The 22,883-nt window shown below is 36.4% G+C and overlaps 1 protein-coding gene across 1 annotated transcript in view; it reads left to right on the top strand.

The window, feature by feature from the left end:
• Positions 1-22,883, top strand: part of LOC139740569 (uncharacterized) — a 61,434-nt gene that overhangs the window by 2,383 nt on the left and 36,168 nt on the right. Inside the window, exons 2-4 of the mRNA XM_071651157.1 lie at positions 6,045-6,176; positions 13,865-14,066; positions 17,008-17,110. Coding sequence (XP_071507258.1) covers positions 13,993-14,066; positions 17,008-17,110 — 177 coding nt within the window. The 5' untranslated portion in view covers positions 6,045-6,176; positions 13,865-13,992. The remainder of the gene's footprint in view (positions 1-6,044; positions 6,177-13,864; positions 14,067-17,007; positions 17,111-22,883) is intronic.

Here is a 22,883-nt window from a genome sequence, read left to right as displayed (position 1 = left end):
TGCGTACAACAGTATAAAGAAAATGTAAAGAAAATTCAACATATTTTCACTTTTTTTGCATAATAAAAGAGCACTTGACTTGCCTCTTTCTAAAGGCAGGGGGAATAATATTACCCATAACATTTGTCGGTAACGAGTCAGGGGAATGTGTGCTTTTTTCAAAAGATGAAATTTTGTGAAATTCTCTTTATATTTTCCTTACATTGTTGTACGCATGTGACATCTAAGTTATTCACACACTGCAGTAGTCTTCTCATCCAGCGGTTACTGCACAAAAACTTCAAAAATTCATAACTTTTGAACGGATTGTCCGATTTTCGTCAAACTTTCAATGATGTGTTCTACTAATATTGCTACATTCTCTCAATCCTTATGTTAATGAAGGTGAACTTGTCCTTTAAGAACATCCGCACAGCTCAGCAATGGGTACTAATACCTTCCGTCTGTCTACGGAGGAGAGCGTTAATGGCAAAAAATAAAAGACTCCTCCGGACAGACGGATCTTTCTGTCTGGGCAATAGGGAGCCTATCTGTGTCGTTATGACATAGGAATAGGTATGGCAACAACCCTGTTTTTCTATCAATAGATAAATATCATATCTCACAATTTGCCTGAAATTTTACTCACATGTAATGAAATTTTACTCACATGTAATGAAATTCTACTCTGAGTCTGTATTCACAGGCCCGCAATGCGATTTGCAGTACACACTCCGAGATAATTGCTTTGAATGTGTGGGTTGTTATTTTGATGCACTCGGTTGCGCCGTAATTTTGAAACCAACACCCCTACCCTCCATTGACAATACGTGTGAAATGAATGTAAAACCGCTTTTCCTATAGGGCCTACACTATTGACTCACGCTGTACCACGTATAATGCATTCATAATCTACGGTATCATTGTTTTGCTGTTGATCTTGTTTATTATCGGGTTTTTCAGTAATATTTTGACATCTTCAAATCCTTAGTGAAGAATGCAAAACCACTGCGCATAGTCTCATGCGTGAAAGTTCATTTTTTTACGCGCAATGCTATATAGAGGGGTGGTGGTTCCAATACATGGACAGTGTCGATGTGTTGGACACCTACTATATAATGTTGAGTGTAAAGTTTGCTACTCATCAACCATTAGATTGACCACCGTCGCGCAATGGCTTCTCGCATTAATGAAATGGAAAGTATGTGTGGGACGGGGCGCAATATGCTTGAGCACTGGAACATAAACACAAATCATGAGAAAATAGGAGGGTACAGGCAGATCTAAATAACCTGAGCTTGAGAAAACGGGAGGGAAAAGAATTGAAGAAAATCCTCATTAAGTTAGTAAAATACACTATACACTGTAGGCCCTACATGTACAACATGTACATTGTAGACCGTTTAATTGATGTTAACACTTATTTGTCATTCACTACATGGTGTAGATTTACATGCTTTTTCAATGGAGAACAGGCAATCAATTCAGATGATGAGCTTACAGCGGCGCACAGTAAAAATGTCACTTGCGTTTGTCGCTGAGAATTCTGCGCATATTATGAAGAAGCCATGCACACACCCAAAAAAAAAATAAAGTAAAGAAAGAAAGATGACAAAATCACAAGCAATCTCAGGATGAAAAAAGAATTTCAGATGTTCTGTTCATCAACAAACTGGATGGCAAAATTTGATGTAATTATGGCTTGTGCTTTTCTGAACAGAATGTCTCCACGAATATTTTTGACACTGAGAGTGCCTGGAAAAAAGGGTTGTGTGTTGGAAGTGGGTTAAAAAAAGTTTATTCTGTGTAAGCCCAAGTACTTGTAACCTTTATATTATGGTGCTTGTTTTTGTATTATTCATCATACATGTTACGGACCAGCAGAAATGAAATAGAATTAGCCAAAAGAATTGCCTAAGCCTGTACTCTACGTAGCATAGACTTTGGTGTGAGAAAATGTCATCAATATTTCAGGAGGGAGAAAGACTTCAGTAAATATCTACTGGTTGGACCTAATTTAGCAAAATGTGACTTGTACTCATACATTGTAAATTACATGTACAATGTACATATTCTACGACATCTTTGGTCATTTCGTAATAACAGAAAAGTGATGTTTCAGATTTTTGTTTTTCTTTGTGCATACATGTATTATGTACAATGTATATAAGGTACATAGTTTGCCAAGCAGTATTCTTATAATCTGTTATCTCAATAATGTTACGACCAAAATCACTCTGAGAATGATCGCACAAAAGAAACAATCAACTGATGTTCAGGCGGTTTATTAACAGTGATATTGTGGGTACAGACTGGTAATCGGTTTCACATCAGTACAATAATGATCAATAGAAACAAATATAGTCAGTAATGGAATCACTTACGTACGCATTACACGCAATATCCCTGGAAATGTCCAAATACGATGCTCGATGCACAAACGAATGATCCGCGATGCACCGATGAATGATTCCTCTGACGTAACTCCAGAGGCACAGGTTACGATAGTCCACGGTATAGATCCGGGGTAAAATCCACGATATACGTCCACGGCGAAACGTGCAGAGTCCAAATGTTGTGACGACCACATCCAGTTGATGCGTTGAATGATGATTCACTTAATATTGTTCAGCTAGGAATCCCGCCCGTCACAGCTTTTCCGTAGCAATGTCCATTGACATAAAAACATGGAGTCTATCTCCAGTGTGGGCAAATTAATTCTCTGCAGGCAAAATGTCTCCCAGGCCTTATCTCCACAAACATAACAGGTCAGCAGGTAACACAGGACTGACTATAACAAGTCGCTTCAGAGCCAGAAGTGACGTAACTCTCAGAGCAGAGGTGTTGGGTACTCTGCCTACTGCAGAATTTCTCTAGCTTATATACTATCTATTCACCCCTTCTAGCACATTCTATAACTCTCTCCAACCTACTAGCCAGTCCAAGTTCCAGGAAACCTGGATGACTCACTGCCTAACTATGTACAAAACATCATTACCAAGAATAACTACCAATCACATTGGGCTACAGGGACAGTGCCTCACTCAGCCAAATATGTTAGCACTTCCCAGAACATTCTGGAATGGGTGAAATCAATCTAAATTGAGTGAGCTATAGGGCAATTCCGCAGTTAGAGGGACATGACCATAAAATTTCAATTTGGTTTTTTCCTTGATTTTTGTGTTTGACTTCAGAAAGAACACATTGATAATTCAGGAAAAACTATTTTTCAGGGTATCTTGATAGTTTTAGGTATTGAATTCACCAATTTTGAACAAGTAATCTTTCAGATTGAATTTCATCAGCAAAATCTCCATAATGGCAAAGAAGATAGCTAGTCAAGTTAAATGCCATTTTCTAGCCACAAATATTGAATTCATAGAGGCAATGCAGTGCTTTCATAGATAGATTAGGTAAAATCAACTTACATGTCTTCGAAATGCAAACATGTGTGCATTTCCCCAACCATTGGACAGTCATGTAACGTTACTAACCAAAAAGTGAAATTATTTACCTCCAGAGAGTATAAAGTGTATATGAATGATACTATTTCAATTTTTCCTGCTGTGTCCAATGACTAACTGAAATATAAAATTAAGTATTACTAATCATTATAGAAGTTAGAAATAACAGCAGTCAAAATGTGTAACGTTACTAACCACGTAAGGTTACTAACCACAGCCTGAGTGTATTGTAACGTTACTAACCATGAAATAAGTGAATAAGACTCCAATGGACAGGTCCTGGTCTGGCAAAATTTTGCCTGATGATAGAGCCAGATGTCAACTACAAGATTACGTGGTCATACAGTAAAAAGATATTGGCTTTTTTTTTTAGTAAATTAATTATGCAAATTTACGCATGAAATCATATTTTCACCTATAACTCCATAAAAAAGACTGAAGGATTGCTAAATTTTTGTGTAAGAGTTCCTCAAGACACATCAAACAATTTTCTGGCAAAAAAAATAGCAAAATCAAAATCAGTTTCTTTTGTTTTTTATTGTTTTGTTAATTTCTTATGTATTTTAATGTTTTTTTACGTTTTATTTTCTATTGGTTTTTTTGCCAAAATTTGTTGCAGGCACTGTTTGAAGCTTTATTATATCTACATTACAATTGATTAATTTCACTGGTCAAAGGGAAAAAACACAATTTGCATTGGATTTGCACACGATATCATGAATTTGAGCTGTTTTCAGGTCGACATGCATTTATGCAAAACATTACATAACTGCAGAATGGTGTACCCAGACGTCGCAAATTTGGTCTCAAAATATGCAGGAGACTTCAATGAAAAAAGTCGTGAGACGATGCCGCAAAATCTTTGCGCGTTGCGGAATCGTGGCGGGAAATGTTGGGGGGAGGGGGGGTCTACAGCATTCGCATTACTACAGAAGACTCACAAGGTGCACATTGAGCGATTTTTTTTTTTTTTTTTTTTAACCACTTCCCATGGGAAGGGGCAATTGATGGAATCTGTGGGCCAGCAGAGCATTTTGTGTGGAAAGTAGTGTTAAAAACAAATGAGGCCATCACTTCAAATTTTCTGTCCCAATTTGAAATTATCATACAATGGTTTGTCGGGGTTAATTACGCTTCAGGTACAGCGAACAGACTTTTGTTTTCAGAACAATGCGGAGATTAGACATTCAAACTGGTCTAAAAGAAAAAAAAATACATGTCTCTAGACTTGAATAAACATGAATTCAACTAATACGCTGTAATATTTGAGTTACTGTCATATGACTTAAACTACTTTCACAATAATATAAACCATTGCATTATGCTGGATTCCTATTGTGCAATGACTACGCACACCACAATTGGCCATACACTGTACATACTACATACCGGTACATTAGTTTTTGCTCTTTGATTTCTTTCCCCTATATTAAAGGTACTCTTGGTAAGGAACACATTAACTGTTTTGCTCAATAAAACAGGCTGCTTTTGTGAATTACTGTGAGTCATGATGAATAGTGATTGGCAAAGTTATGAAACTGTGGATATCACTTGACCTAGTCTTTAAAAATGGTACTTTTTTTTAGTTTGTAATTTGCAAACTTTTTTTCTAGTCTTTTTTAACATGTACAAGTACAATGGTACTATACTGGATGAGTTTGATGATTGAAATAAGAGTTTCATGTCTTATCTGATGTTTCTTAGCTTTAACTTTGCATTCTCATGGAGAAACATGCAATGATTTGAGTTAACACACAATTTTGTAATCACTGGACAAACCGTAACGTTACTAACCGTAACGTTACTAACCATGATTTTTGTACTTAATTTTCAAACAAAGTTATAATGAGAAAGGATATTTGGGGTAGATATTGCCCTTAAAGCTAGAAATGAAAAATAAGTGTTGATATATTTCAAGCTATACCAGTTTTAGCAAACCTTTTGTTCAAAGATGCTCATCAATTTTATATGTCCTTTTTTTGTAACGTTACTAACCGGCATTAAAAGCAGACCTTTCTTCTAAAATAATTCATGAAATGATTTCATTGTTTGCTCTGTTCTAGGTCTACACTAGAATGATCTCTGGTGACATTAATGAGACTTCACATCCACAGATAGAGAAATGAGTCTAATCTAAATCATGAGAATGTCTCTAAAATGTAACGTTACTAACCGCGGAATTGCCCTATAATGTATTTCCTGCTACATGCATGTACTGTATAGCTACATTGCATACCACCTAGAAAATTCTCCACTGATCTGGTCAGCCTGTATGTACTATATCTATACCATGTAGAATGTTCTCCATGAATCTGGTCAACCTGTGTACATACACATTAAAACAGCCTGGATGCATACAGTACATCATACATATGTACATAACTACTAGTGTGTACATTTGTGACAATAAGAAGTGCAGATGTGATGTTTTTTGTGTGCATAAATTAAAGAGAAGTCATTATTTTGTAGATCTACATTCACTTCCATCTTGAACCACTCTGTGAATTGTAAATGTCAAAATATGCATAATGTATTTTCCAGAAACGAGATTTTCATGCTTTCACTTGTTTTCTTCAATTATTCTCTTTTTTTATTATGCAGGATTATTCCTCATCCTTATGCCATTGCCCATTACTGCTGACAACTCGATTCAAATGATTTGGCATAAGCTGTCTTGGGTGTCTCATTACAACAACACTTGAATTTAATGAAACTGCATTACATTCTGATTGGGTGAGTGCCTACAGTAGCAAAAACATGCTTATTGTGTCTTGCAAGACAGATGGATGTTGATGTCATGCAATGCTAGTTCAAGTCATTTACAATGTAGTCTGTCAGATTCTGCTGTGAAATACAAATTGTAGCTACTGTATAAATGCCATGCACCTACAGGTATGTTGCGAGGTTTTAATTTTCACGAATTTTGTGAGTTGGGTGCTATTCAAAGATTTAAAAACGATACATGCAAAAAAAATATATCGATTCATCTCTGATCTTGACATGAATGTGATGTACACGCATACATTTTACAGATTCCCAGTATGTGACACATTCAACTTAGTGATAGACATATTAAAGATAGTACAAAATACACATAGACTAGTAAAACAATTTGCAAATTACGTTTTCTCCCACTCTTCTTCCCTCAAGATTTATTCAGAAAGTACAGCATACATGTTCATGCATATCGTAGAGTGATCTTGTGCTGTAATGGTGTTTATTGAATTTCAATAGAGAGCTATTGTTAGCTGTGCATGTTTTCTCCTGACTATTTTCAGGTACATGCATGGTGATTTATATTTCAATGTAATGTAAAATGTTTATGTAATTGCTACTTCTCAGAGATGGAATATATCTAGGATTATTGGACTTTTGGTGTTGTTTGAGTTTACTACAAGTAATTCTGCATAAATTGGATCTGTTGAGACCACAAAAAAGAATAGTTTGAATTACAAAATTCGACTTAAGAGGTAGCAAATGTAGGTAGTACATTTTTGCACGATTTGGTCTTTAAAAAAATGATTCTACAGTGGGAAAGTTAGACTTACAAAAACTAGTACATTTCCACTTAAATGCAGATTTAACTGCATCATGAAATGCCATGGAGATCTACACTGTACAGTGTACACAAATTGTTGAAGAAGTGTTCACAAATTTATTCGACAAGGTTTGTTTTCCCCAAGGTTTCATAAGTTTGTAAAGTCTCAAGTTGTGATATTCATAGTAAGAGATTGTTTGCTCAGCAACCATTTGAAAGGATTTTGTTGCAGTGATTCACTCCTAAGGGCCAAGAGGCAAATGGCTGGATAGCTGCCACAGTCTACATGTACATGTACATACAGTGTACTTTCCATTGATTTCCTCCTTTGCATGATCAATAGGTTGTGCATCTCTTTTATGTATTTGCCTGCTTTATACTTTTATTGTTATTATTTTTTTTTTAACATTAAAAAATGATTGTCCTTTTTTTTTAATTCCACGTTAGACTTCTCTGCGCATGCTTGCTGGCATGTACACAGTACAAACTACATGTACGTTCAAAAGTGTATGCACCTGTACAAAGTACTTCTGTGTGCTGTCACAATATTATGTGTACAGTATACTGTACCTGCCAAATGGAAAAAGCTGCTCATCTGAGCAGAGCCATTCACAAGGCATGAATTTTCGAAAGCTAATGCATTAGTGCTTTTTTTGTATCCCTCACCAAGGTGACAGACACAGTAGGTACAATGTAGTTGCCACACACTGAAGAGTATTCAAAGATGAATGCTGTGCTTGCTTTCAACTGTGCGAAAGAAAGATTGAATCTATATTGTATTGTGTACTCTCTTTGTAAGCCTCAATAGGTACACTGTACATTTACAAGAGTTTATGAAATTGAAGGTGACACTATCGCAAATAAAGTTGTTTGAATGAAAGGAATTAAAGGTTGGAGATACGGGGTCAGTGAGAATGTGCATTTTGTGTCTGTCTGTGTGTGTGTGGGTGGGTGTGTTTACATTTAAATACTCCTGTATGTAAAATAAGTTTGTGTGAAGGTGAAGTGCTTGTACTGGTTTATTACTGGTATTATAATGAAACTCTTTCATAGCCTCCCTTGCCGTAGAGAGGTAGTTGTACATGTAGTGTATAGCCACACCCTATAACAGGCTTCTATCTTAAAGCTTAATTTTTCAAATATGTTATCTGATGTAATTTAGATCACATCAAATTTATTTATTTGTGTGTTTGTTTTCACTTCAACAGGTCCGAGGGATTTTGATTTAATCATATGAACAAGTAACATCAAACATAGCTGTACAAACGTACATGTACACAGTAGTAGCTGAATGCCAATAGAAAACTCGCATGCCAGAATTGCCCAATAGTTATTATAGTTCCAGTTGCTACATACAAGATATCAGATTTTAGTGCACATTATCCAACACTTGCCTTTTTTTTATCATGTTGCACATGTTAAGATGATGGACAAATTGCTAATAGAAGCAACATTTGGATTCGGAATGTAAATAATGAACATTATATTTTGGATAAAAAATTTATCCTCTAGTGAGTGGTTAAAAGAGCTTCACGTGATTATGGGTACACTGTATTTTCAGCAATGTCAGAATGTTGCCATGTTTGATACGACATGAAGTACTATTTGCAAAATTATGTCACAAAGCGATCCTGAAATTGTGCACAGCTTTGTACCATCACACTGTGAAATGTAACTTCTCTTTTTTTTTCCACAAAACAATTGTGACATCGCACACTGCGTTGTACCGTCCGTCTGTGAAATGTAACAATTTCTAACAAAACAATTGTGATGTCACAAAGCAAGTTTGACATTGTACACTGCTTCATACTGTCACTCTGTAAAATGTAACAATTTGTAACAAAACATATGTGACATCACAAGGCAATTCTGACATTGCTCACTGCTTCGTATTGTCACTCTGTGAAATGCAACATTTTTAAAGAACGAAACAATTGTACCATCACAAGGCAGTTCGGACATCTTGTGTTACTTCTTCAGGTCACCGTAGAGCCCCTCACAACATCGTATCCACGACTTCTCGCCTCACATTTTTTTCCATTTCCCCCCTTCTTTTATTTAAATTTTTGATCCAGAATATTAAACAAATATACTTTGCCTAATTTTGAGTTCCTAGTTAGAACTACAAGCTGTATAGGCCTCGGTGCCCCCAAAAGAGCTACTGAGTAATCACTTCGGGGCTGTGCTCCTCAGTAAATAGTTTTTTTGGAGTCACCTCTGCCTCTAGTTTTAATCAGAAACTCTCATGGCAAAGTATATTATGTATTCTATGGGACAGTTAGGTGAGTACTATTTACTACTAACATGCTCAATGCACACTAGCACGAAGATATTCTGCAAATTGTACATGGAAAGTCTTTTTCAAATTACCTTCACTATATGGCTTGAAGTAAACTGGCATTGCCATTGAGTAATCCAAGGTGTACATGTATACAGATGAGCCCCCAAAAGAATGAAGAGCACACATATTCATCCTCCCCATTATGAGTACCATTATTTTTTCTTTATTTTTTTTTAAAATGTAATACCATGGCATTCCATGTTTAAGTTGGAGCTATTACAGTGAGAGCATAAAGAAATAAACAGAGAAGTTCTGTTTTAAGAATGAGAGTTATGGGATTTCCAGCTTCACGTTTTCACCAAACTGATATTGGTAGCGACCACATACCAAGTATTTGATGAGGCATTGGTGTCATCACCCTATCTCTCATTGATTTATTAATATTGTATTTACGGAAATCGTGTTTATAAGCAATATGGTGATTTGTATGAACTATAATCTCCCCTCCCCCCTTGACAATCATTGGTCATTACTGCAAGACAAATTGAAGCAGAGAATACAATTTGTCATTTTTAGTACATTTCAAAATTAGAATTTAGTGAAGATTTATGCAGGACAGGAGACTGGCAGCAAAACCATATTGTTATTATTATTATTATTATTATTATTATAGAACGCCAAAAAGGTCCAGATGAGAGTGATCTCGATATCAAATGCAATCCAATGGTACCATTTTTGGAATATGTTGATGAGTATAAACCCCTGTACAAGATGATAATCTTGAAGAGCCTGAGACACACGCCTGCCCCCATGAAGCATACATACATGTATTATTATTATTATTATTATCATTATTGTTGTTGTTGTTATTGTTGTTATTATTATTATTATCATTATCATTATTATTATCATATTATTAATGTATTATTATTATTATTATTATCACCATCATCATCATCATTAAAGTTTCATAGAGACATACACATAAAATAAAACAAAAATTGCTAACTTTGTATTATACATGCAATTTTTATGACCCTTTCACTGTTGTTTGCTTTATTCTGCTCTTTTTATTATAGCCAAGTAGACATTCAGTGAAAATGCATGTACACTAATACAACCAAAGTTAAAGATAATAAAAAGTTTTGGTACCTCAAAAGCTTCCCTGAATTTCCTTGTCTTGGTTTGTGTTTCAGGTTAAAGTATGTTGTCTGTGAGAATTACTTGCCCCAAAGTGCTCTCATGTCTTAGTAATCATGCAATAATGGTTTCGTACCAGAGCCGACGCTGTACAGCGTCGATAAATATTGTACGAAACCACTGACTGCGACCAGCAGCGTGCAGCCCATTGTACGCATAGCTAACTGCGACCAGCAGCCCCATACGCATAGCGTAATGGGGCTTCGCATTGTAGCATTCAGGATCATGACAGAATTAGTATCGCGGGTAAATGTCAACTTAAAATCCAAAAATTTCTTTGATTTGAAGACTTACCAATTAAGTTGAAGTATTGAAAAACAGGCTTCGAACAACGTTTGGTTCTGCCAATAGTCCCTTTCTGTTCGAATTGATGACTGAATGTGACTCGGTCGAGAGGACCTTGGGAGAGCTACATACACTGGATACCATGGCCAGCGCATGCGCACATAAACATCTTATCCGTTCATGGATTTGAAATTTGTGTGCATGTGATGTGTTCACATGCACTGGCTGTAGTATTCAGTGTACTGTATGTAGCTCTCCTAAGGTCCTGTCGACTGAGTCACGTTCAGTCATCAATTCGAACAGAAAGGGACTATAGGCAGAACCAAACGTTGCCCGAAGACTGTTTTCAATACTTCAACTTAATTGGTAAGTCTTCAAATTGAAGAATTTATGGGATTTTAAGTTGACATTTACCCTGCGATACTAAATCTGTCATGATCCTGAATGCTACAATGCGAAGCCCGATTACGCTATGCGTATGGGACTGCTGGTCGCTATTTGTATGGGGCTGCTGATCGCAGTTAATTGCATGATTACTAAGACATGAGAGCACTTTGGGGCGAGTAAGTCTCACAGTGTTAGTTATATGAAAGGTACTTTAACCTGAAACACAAACTAAGACAAGGAAATTCAAGGACACTTTTGAGGTACCAAAACTTTTTATTATCTTTAATGTGTACATGTATGTGTACACGAACATGTACAGTATGCATTCTAGCCTAGAAGGTTTGTAGAGGTTGAATAACAACTGTTTGCTAAAGCTTGTTATCATGTACACTGTACCTTTGAGAAAAGGAATATACTGTTTGTATAAAAACACTGTAGCAGAGAAGTACAGTATGGTTTTTATTTCTGATGAAGTTCAGAGTGCAATATTTTATAATGTATGTACAACGTTTGTATATGTTATAAATATATATGACAGAGGAATTTTGTGGTGTGGTAATGGTTGTATTATGTTTAAATTTGTTTGTGGTGAAAATGTAAACATGTACAGTACATACAGTATGATGTCTATAAAATCCACCATCGTACTACATTGTATTTCCACCCACCTGGACATTCAGAGAATTCTGAGAGCAGAGATTGGTTTGAGCTGATTTGTTGCATCATGTTCAGCAATCATAGAATAGTTTTAATTGTTTTTTTACATTGTATATTTTGCTGAAATAAATGTGATGAAGGGTTTTCATAGGAGCCCAAGCTCTACTGCAAAAGGAATTGTACAATAGAATGTAAATCAAATTTGGCAGGTACTGTACATAATCATGCAGCCAGAGCAGATGATAAATACAGAAGCATTACATTTTTGAATAACCAGTCCATAAGAGAAATATGGGCACTGCAGCAGAGAGATACGGAGAGAGAATGAGAGAGAGAAGTGGAGAGGGAGGGAGGCACATGACATCAGTAGTCAGACAGATGGTGAAGGGGAGAGAGAGGAGGGTTTTTTATCAGGTTTTTTTTTTTTTTTTGGTTGCTTTTAAAGGGATTGTACAGTACTGGTTAAGGTAAGGGATTCATGTTTTGAACATTTGTAAGTGAGATAATGAGAAACCTTTTTATGAAATATGAAAGAACATGTAATTTTAAGAAGGATTCAACGTTTATTTGATGAAAGTTGGTTTTGAAATGGCTGAGATATCCAAAAAAGTGATAATAATAAAAGGCGACAGGCCACAACTTTATTAAGATCTCTTTGTTTCACCTTGTTTTTGGATATCTCAGCCATTTCAAAACCGATTTTCATCAAATAAACTTTTGATACCCCTTGGAATTGCATGCTCTTTGACATCTCATGGAGTGGTTTCTGAATATCTCGCAAAATGTTCAAAGCTAAATCCTCACCTCGACCAGAACTGTACACACCCTTTAAAGGATATTGGTCGCATGACAGGTATAGTTCTATCAAGGTATGACTGAACAAAGTATAGACTATATGTACAAAAGTATGTTTTTTTATTTAGCTTGAAAAAGGAGCATGCATACCAATCTGTGTGTATTTATGCACTGCATAATGTGTTGCTGGTACATGTAGCACTTTTGCATGATAGATAATTCCATAAATAAATGTGACACAATTCATTCTAAATAACATATAGTATCTCTGAGACTACATGTCCATACAGTGTATACTTATGATGCTGTACATGCAAAAGAAACTGAATCTAAACACTGTCATGTTTCAAATACTAAACCCATAAACCCTGTGGTTATAATAGTGTTTGTCTGATATTTGTCTGATTTTTGTTTTGAGTTTTACTGCCTACACTGGCATTTTCAATCAGGTTGACTTTCTTTTAGGTGTATTGATAATGTCTAACAGAATCAAAATCAATTTATGCAGTTTTGCAATTGCAAAATATTCTTACTGTTCTGCAGACAATGTAATCTGCATGTTTATTTGTAAGTGTTTCTGATGGTTCATGCCTATAATTCTATCGATGTCCTGTATCTCATAATAAATATCATCTCAGTCTAAGCTTCAATGCTCATAAATGTGTACATTGTTCACTCGTAATGCCGTATTGTGATGGAAAAGAAACCAAAACCAAGTTAAATGTTTGTAATACTAAACCTGTAAACTTTGTGGTTATAATGTCTCAGATAATATTGTGATTTTTACCACACTTGCATTACTAGCTGCAATTTCATTCAAGGCAACTGTTAACTTTTACGCGTGCTCACCCCATACCAGGGTCAGATTCATTGTTTATGCAGCTTTGTAACTGTAGGCATTCTTAATGTGCCATGTATGCTGCTGTGCATGTTTGCACAATACACATAAAATGTCGCGCCCTCCTGTATGTGGCTCACTCTCTGCACAAGGGCACTGATTATGCCGCGACGATGTGAACAACATGTACATTAGTATGCTCCGCCGCCATCCTGTGTTCAGCTCCAGTGTGAGCATACAGTGCGAGTCATTCTCTGTCCTATGTCGTTGTGCATTGTAATTGGAATGTGTGATTCTGCTGCAGTGTATGGAGTGCCTCTGCTTGGAGTGCACTGTGCGTGTACCAGACATGCACAGTGTACAGTACATGCACTGTGTATGCCATTTCATTGCTCAACACAATGTCCCTAATATGTATTCTCCCTGTTCTTGTTATGCAGGAGCAAATCAAACCAGTGTTTGCCATGTGTGCCTTTTGCGGCACAAACCGCCAGACATTTTCAATATCACCCGGCACAACACTCTTACTGCTACTCAGATGTAGGATAGCCATTTTCCAGTCTTCGTTATGAGCCAGCCACTGTTTGACCCTTCACCTCTCATCACGGATCGTCACAATGTAGTCATGGCTGCAGGAACTGAGTGAGTGGTTTTCAGTAGCCTCTGTTTACTTAAGCTTCTTACGCTAAGTCTAAGACTGCCTTGAGATACAAATGTATGCAAGAAGTAAGAGCTAGATGCATCAGGACTGTGATGTACGGTGTACTTCACTTTTAGTCTTAGTGCATTATCCATCCAGTATATGTACTTTATAGTGTATTAGTTGGAGAATTTGTAAATAACTGGGTTCATAATTGTGAAACTTGTAGGGTGTAGTCTCTTATCAAAGGCCTTCAAAGCATTAAAAGTGTACCCTGCCTTGTGTGTGGAAAGACTGCTTTTACGGTGGCACCAGATTAATTAAGGCAAAGATTATTTTAATTTGAAGGAGGAAACAAGATGTAATGCTGTTGTTGATATTAATTTAAAGATAATATTATTGCTAGAGCAAGCTGTCACAAAGGTAGTACAAAAATATTTAAGGTTCTAAATTGCTGTTTTAAAATACATGGCTGAAGTTGGCACAAAGTTTTCACGTAGACATATATCTGATTACGTGCAGAGGGACTTTGTGGTTTGTTGATTTTACATGTATGTCGTTTTGGGGTTTTCTTTAGTTAAAAGAAATTACATAGAATCACATGCAGTTTTCTTTTGACAGGTGAGTCCATAGATATGGTAGAAAAGGGGGAAACTAAAAAGGATGCATATGTTTTTAATGAACACAAGTTGCTTTGATTCTAATGTGTCATGAAATGGAACTCTCCTCAGGCAGTATTGAAGCCATTATAGGTTGTCAGTAGATAATACTTTACTGAATATTTTGATATGTGAAACTCACCAATTTTTCCCAGTAACCCTATGTGTCACGACAATGTCAGATGGCACAAAGTGGTTAATGATGGCTACTTTATCAATGTCATTTTTTTTTTCTATGCAGCTATACTGGTACTTATGACAAGATGTATAATAGAATCTTTCTATTATTGCTCTTTCAATGTAATGCTTGCAAAATTTAGGCTAAGATTTGGGGGATTGGATGTATCACACTGATTATGTTCTTTAATTTCTGTTTGCTTTTAACACTATTTCAAAAAGTCATTATCCTTTTGTCTTTAGGGAAAATGAGTCCCATGGTAGATCACAGAGGAGCAATATTTTATGACCAGTGTTCATTCAGCAACCTCTTTGTGATTCACATTGAAATATTTGTGCCGAAAATTTATATTCTCTCCAAAACTGCCTGTAATCGAAACAAGCCAATACTTGTATTGATGAAACTCATCTCATGTCATCTGTTCATGAATTACTTCTGCATAACGTTAATGACTTTAAAAGCCATACGATCTACTTCTTTTAAAGGATACTTGAGTAATCATAATGATAGTTCTGTTTGATTTCCAGTCTTTAGATATCTATTGTGGTTTAATTTCTCAATGAGAAATCATCTACCAAGGGTACTACAAGAGTGGCAACACCATGCAGAAAAATATCTGAGTTACGCTGTATATATTGACTTATCTGGTTTTGTGTAGCTCACAACGTTCTTTGGATAAAAAGCAGTACTGTATAAAAGCAATGGGGTATTGTCTGGATTCGAAGGTGAAAATGGCATTTCTCTGCTTGATTTAAGTAGTTGTACTTGAATTACTCTCTGTGCACAGAAGTGTCATATCCTCCTCCCCCAATCAATCAATCTGCTCAATCAAAACTTATTTCAAAGGGGAGGAAATAAAGTACGGTATCCCAAAACTTTCAAAAGTACAAATGTATGTGTACAGGTTACATTGGATACATACATTGTACACAATCTGTACACATACATGATATAATGTGTACATGATTTTTAGTTACTGTATACAAAGTAGCTAAATCAAACAAACAGTGTTATGTTGTACTACTGCTCATCATAGGGATTTTGAGTTGTTAATGTATACATGCTGCTAAATCAAACATACAAATGAGCTAATTGATATACATGTACAAGTAGATGATTTTGTGCTCTGTAAGTTTGTGCCAGAAATACATGTATTGCAGTTGTGTTGTACTAACCAGAAACTGCTCATCATAGGGATTTTGATGTGCACTAAAGATACGGTGTAGGAACCAAAAACAAATGCCCCCTAAAAGAATTAACAAAACAAAAACCAACCAGCACACAAAATGAAAACATTTCCATGTGCTCTGAATAAGCAAAAAATAAAGGTATCGTCACATTGATGTGATGACAACATTTGTTTCATTTGATGCTTTTTACCTCTTTATGGCAATCATCACTGATTGTTGTTTTTTTATGTTTGTGTTTGCATTAGTGGAATGATTTTGAAGTTTATGCAGCAGATGATGAAATTCATCTGTGAAATTGATTGTGCCATGTGACAGACCTTCCAACCGTTCTGAATTTGGAGGAAAAAATCTGAATTTTGACCTTTCCTAGGTTTTACTGTATTTCAGTAGGAATTTTATCTTGATAATTTTGCTCTACACTCCTATGGAAACTGTTCTTTCTTTCCTACTTTTGAGCCAAATCATCAATGTTTTTCAGTCAGAAAGGTTGGGAGGTCTGCATGAGATTGTTCTTCAGAAAAAAAAAAAACCCACTCATACAACTGTAGTGCATCTACTCTAAATTGCCCTTGTAATATCAATGCCCAGAAGCAAATTTTGGTGTCTTAAATCATTAAAGGAAAGGATAGCATGTGAGCAGCATGCCCACACCATGCACAGATGGAGTCATGCCTGAAATCAAGAGGATCATCTCTCTTTGTTTTTGATATTGCCTCCCCCCCCCCCAAAAAAAAGCCCCCTCTGTTTATAGTGACATTAGAACAGTCCCGAGATCTCTCAAAGATTGCGATTCTGCACTAATGAGGAATCACTGCTTGCACATATCATGCAGTCTTTGTTATTGTACAGGCATAGCAGCTCTCGTTCTCCTTGAATTTCACTCAACTCTCATGCCTTTGCCTTTGAACCCCCCCAGCATCGTTGAAGCTGTGGATGACCCTGGAGATGCAAAGACACACAGCCTCCCAACCCAAAACACCCACACATCAGTGCCGGTGTATCGCGGACTACCTTATCAGGTGAGCTGGGTATGAACGCGGCAGTATGACTCAGTGCTCCTGTCGAGTGTGTAGCCACGTGATCTCTTTGGAGCACTCTGGTTTTACAACGGTACAACCGTCTATTTTCGTGCACGAACCATCTTAATTTGGAAGTCATTCACTTTCTGTATCGGGCATAAAATCTAACCACAGTAAGCTGGGAGAATAGTATAGAAGTGTAAACCAGTGACAGTGAGATAGAGGCATGTCATGGTAGTTTTGCTTTCTTTTTAATGGGGCTGTGCCTTTATGTAAATTCTGCCAAGTACAGATTATACATGTAACTCTGGATGTGTGAAAAAGATTTTTTTTTTTTTGCCTCAAATGTCTTTTAGATGTTCCTATTTCAAGTTAGTTTTTCTTTTCTTTTCTTATGTATCCATGGGTAATAGTTTCATTAGTTCATGTAGTTACATTCAAAGGCAAGATACATTGGATGTTGCTTTGTTTGTGTATTTTGTTTCTTAGCCACAAGATGCTCTTTATCTATTTCATTGCCTACATGCTGATTGTGTTGACATGGTTCAAGTAGTGAAAGAAAAAACAAAACATGGATACAGAATGTTTAGATCGACCAAAGAATGCCAGGAATACAAAGGATCAAATAGTGAGATATTGTTTCATCAGCCATTCATGGTTATAGTCCAGTTGCATTCATAAATAATTTAAAATACATGTAACCGTAAAAGTAGTTATTTTTGTGCAAGTAATTCTTCAGCTGGGGGAGATGAATGTCGCGTGTTTATAATACTGCGGAATCAAGACATTTATTAGTGGAACGTATTGTGTGCAAAAATATTTGTTTTTACTTCTGCCCGGATTTCTAGTCGTGAAAAATGCACAAAAATTTCCACCCAGGGAGAATTTCCACTTTTCCAGAACTGTAAGGTAGACCCTGAGAAAATGTGCAGGAAAAACAAGAAAAAGAAAACTTTTCAAAAAAATAAATGTTCCAGCTACATTGTCTTGTACTGTACATCAGTTCTTATTAGCCAGCAGAGGTACAGTATCCGTCACAATAAAGTTTCACTTCTAACGTTAGCTAACGGAGATTATCGTTAGCTAACGTTAGCTAACGGAGCCGCCGGGAAGTCAGCTAACGTTAGCTATCGATAACTAACGTTAGCTGACTAACGTTAGCTATCGATAGCTAACGTTAGCTATCGATATCAACTAACGTTTGCTCATAATGTAGGAGTAGTGAGGGCTAACGTTAGACGGAGAATTTCGTCTGTTCGGAGTTTTATTTTACTGTTCAGTATTACGGTCCTCCTCCGAGCTCCGGAGATCGGGACACACGGAAGGCCGACATAATTTACAACGCTGCGTAGCGGGATGCACCACTGTCCCTACACTGACTATACGGACGTGATAGATCGGCAAAATTAATCTTATTACATTGTATGTATTATCTCATAAACACATCGGCAATCACGCTCACCGACTGTTCGAAAAAGCGAAGATTTGGGTGTAGTTTTCATGGAAAACACAGCTACCAGCTCGCGCTCGTCGACACTGTTTGCAAACTCACGATGCATACAGATACAGTACAATAAATCGTACACTCAACGATCTATCTTGACAGTGAAATGTTCATAATGTATAACGTGTTGAGTGCAGGAAATCCCCTTCCCACATACTTCCACCTACCTGTACCAAGTACTAGCTCTGCCAACAGCATGTGTGTGTCGTGTAGTCACGCGCACGTGCGGCGCTTCTGAACTAGTAACTGATCGGTTTCCGTGCTAGAGCATCCCACCTGTTGTACAATGTACTTAGCCTTCAGTTTGTATCATTATGTAATTTGGAGGGGGTTCCGTGAAGCCAGACGTACCAGTGATGCCCACGGAAAATATCCCCAACGATAATAATACTGATACAATGTCAATGTATTTCGGTAGCCCAGCGACCTCCGTGATATAAAGTAGTGTTCCGTGTACTGAAAAACATTATCAACGTTTGTATAGGACTAATTTTTTCCCCATAATCTGTTATTGATTCCATATTCAAAACAATTTCACAACAAATCAAATCACATGTATTACAAAATCCACGATTTAGCATGACATAATTATAATGAAATCAAAACAAGCTGTACTTTCAGCAGAAACAGTACATTTGTAAAGAATGTACAATGCACCAGAGAAAGAAAACATCATACACTGCTTACTTACTTTCGTTAACATCAAATCGAACTGTACTTTCAGCATGACAGTACAATGTTAGGCCTAATGTTAGAACTAATGTGAGGCCTAACCGATACTTGGGGTGAAAAGCGGCGGTTCGCCGGGCAGACCGATCGAGTGTATCGCCATTTTATTAGGTGATCCGAGTATTAAATTTTTTTTTTTGGACGTTTCCCTGTCTTTTTTTTTATTTCGATGTCGTTTCCGATCTTCATTGTGAGATCGGCAAGCATTTATGTTTAGCTAAGGCATTTTTTCTCTCTCTCTCTGCTGAGAAGATATCGAAGCGTGGATGAGCGTCGGTCCCGTAATTTTGAAATGAATTCTATACCTCTCAATGTGCACCAACACTTTATTTTTTCTCTCTTTACGATCGCCAAGCTATTAAAAGTGTTTATACTGAGTATTTACAGGACATTATTTGCAGGTTTTCCGAAGAAATATAATTATAACAGTATGACATTTATTTATGCGCGCGGGTACCGGGTGTAACTTGACAGTAAACGTGCCTAGCATGTTCAATACGCTGTTAATCTTGCAGTTTATTTATATGCTACGGTAGAATGACTGAATATTATAAAGGCTCACTTTTAATTGCAAATAGTTATGTTTACACCTATACCGAGAAAAAAAAAAACTTTCATTTTCCTTTTTCTATTAAACAGTAAACGGCATGTATGAAATACAAAAACCAAATCAGCTAACGTTAGAGAGACAAAACTACATGTCTACCGGGTAGCCAGCGAGTTTTTCTCTGTGTAGGCCGAATTCAGTGGGTTTTATTCTGCAATTGCATTCGCTACGAGGTTTTGGTATCATACATTAAAGTAGAAAAATAACAAAATTCAAATGTTGATAGTTGTAAAATATTTCATTATGCATGCTACATGCAATTGACACGCTTCATCGTGCTTGAGACTGGAGAATACGGTTGTGTTGCCATTATTTTCGATTCTATAAGTTCCGTGCACATCGCGTTCGATACGCGGATGAAGTGCAAAGATTGTGAACATTGGTCTTAGATTGATATTTGTACTTACTTATAACTCCACACGTTCAAACCTTCATCGACATAATGATTCATTATAGCATCACTTTAATTTCATTTTGTCTTCTTCTCTTAAACTCAGTTAATGGCAATGCCATGTAAGAAAAGCAAAAACTAACGTTAGCTAACGTTAGCTAACGTTAGCTAACGTTATTCTCTACTCTCAGGCAGTTCTGCACTAACGTTAGCAAACGTTAATTTTGATACTGAAGCATGTCAATTCGTTCTAGAGCATATAATGAAATATTCTTACAAGTATCAACATTCGCATTTTGCGATTTTGTCTACTTCTATGCATGATACCAAAACATTTTGAAGCAAATGTAATTGCAGAATACAGACCATTGATACCAAAGAGAAAATTCGCTGGGTATCCGGTAGAGACGTGCAGTTCTGGTCCCACTAATCTAACGTTAGCTATACAACTAACGTTAGCCATTGTGGTTTTTGTTTTTCATACATGCAATTAACTATGTTTAAGAGAAAAGGCAAAATGAAATTAAAGGGATCGTAATATTCTCTTAATGAACGTTTGAACGTGAGTAATTTATATTTGTGTACAAAATTAATATAAGACCAAAGTTCACAATCTTTACGCTTCATCTTCGTGTCCAACACGATATTCACGGAACCTCGCAAAAATTATGGCAACTCAATCCGTATTCTCTACTCTCAAGCACTAACGTAATAGCTAATGTTAACGTTATACTGAAGCATGCCAACTTGTTCTATGAGAGCACGCAAAATGAAATATTTTTACAAGTACCAAAATTGGCATTTTGCGATTTTTGTTTACTTTTATGCATGCTGTTATAGAACAAGTTGACACGCATCAGTACTTGAGAGTAGAGAGTATACGAGGTGAGTTGCCATTATTTTTGCGAGGTTCCATGAATATCGTGTTGGACACGAAAATGAAGCGTAAAGATTGTGAACTTTGGTCTTTTTGTACACACATAATCAGCATCCCTTTTAATTTCATATTGCCTTTTCTCCTAAACATAGAAAAACGTATGATAAACAAAAACCACAATAGCTAACGTTATAGCTATAAACGTTAGATTAGTGAGACAGAACTGCATGCACGTCTACCGGGTACCCAGCGAATTTTCTCTGTGTTATCAATGGTCTGTATTCTGTAACTACATTCGCTTCACAAGATTTTGGTATCATGCATAAAAGTAGACAAAACAAGATTTCGTGAATATCGTGTTGAATACGAGATGAAGCGTAAAGATTGTGAACTTTGGTCTGATTTTTGTATGCACATGTAACCAACACACGTTTAGCATCACTTTAATTTCCTTTGGCCTTTTATAGTTAATGGCATGTATAAAAAAAAACAACAACATTAGCTAACGTTAGCTAACGTTAAAGAGACAGAACTGCATTGTCTGTACCGGGTATACAGCGAGTCTTGTTGTTATATTGGTTTTATTCTGCAATTACATTCGCTTTACGAGGTTTTGGTTTAAGGCATAAAAGTAGACAAAATCGCAAAATGCCAACGATGATACTTGTAAAAATCATTTTGTTACTGTGCATGCTCAGAAGAAGTTGACACGCTTCAATGTTATAGGGATATGACATGAGAGAATACGGGGTCTGTTGCCGTTATAATTTTTGCGAGGTCTCGTGAATACGCTGTATCATGCTGGTTACGAAGATGAAGAGTAAACATTGTGGTTTTTTGATCTGGAGTATACCATATTTAAAAAAAACAACAACAACTTAGACACGTTCAAAAGTTCATTCACACTAACAGAATTATATATTAGCATCACTTTCATTTCATTACGCCTTTTTTTTTCTTAAGCATAATGACATGTATGGAAAACAAAAACCACAATAGATAACGTTTGTAGCTAACGTTAAAGTAGAGAGACAGAACTGAGTGTCTGTCCCGGTTACAGGTTGTTTCGGCAAATTTAAAAGAAGGTTAATAAGGACATGCTTACCGAAACGTTGAGATAGAGAAGGTTCTATTCAGGACCAATCTCCTATCCACGAAAGAATTCAAGGCGTCCCTTGAAACCATCCGCCTGTAAAAGATTAAGACCTCATTGTCTCCGATCACGCAATGATGATGCCACTTCGAGATGCACGATGAAGACAATTTGAATCGCGGCGATCGTTTGTTGACGAACAATAAAAACCTCGGCAAGCGGGAGGGGCAACGAACAAAGGATTGTCTTAATGACTTGCTATAGAGCTTCTCAATGGCAGGAAGAGAGTGTGACAATGGATGCCACCTGTTACGATCCAGGGATGATGAACATGGGATGTAAGTTTTTAGAACGTATATATGCTTATAGTATATAGCAAAGTGAGATACACATTATAGAGAGAATGAAACGTTACCGTTTTTATCGGTAATCGGTAATGATAGACATCATTGAGACTACAGTCATGTTGATATATAACAGTATATATATATATATATATATATATATATATATATAATGAGCAAATATTTTCACTCGGATGTTTTATATATATATATATATATATATTCATA

The sequence above is a fragment of the Diadema antillarum genome, unplaced genomic scaffold, assembly GCF_040938485.1.
Source record: "Diadema antillarum isolate AM-2024a unplaced genomic scaffold, OU_Dant_1.0 seq00000861_RagTag, whole genome shotgun sequence".
NCBI classification, from domain to species: Eukaryota; Metazoa; Echinodermata; class Echinoidea; order Diadematoida; family Diadematidae; genus Diadema; species Diadema antillarum.
The sequence above is the reverse complement of the archived record's forward strand: the minus strand, read 5'-3'. Positions and strand labels throughout refer to the sequence as shown.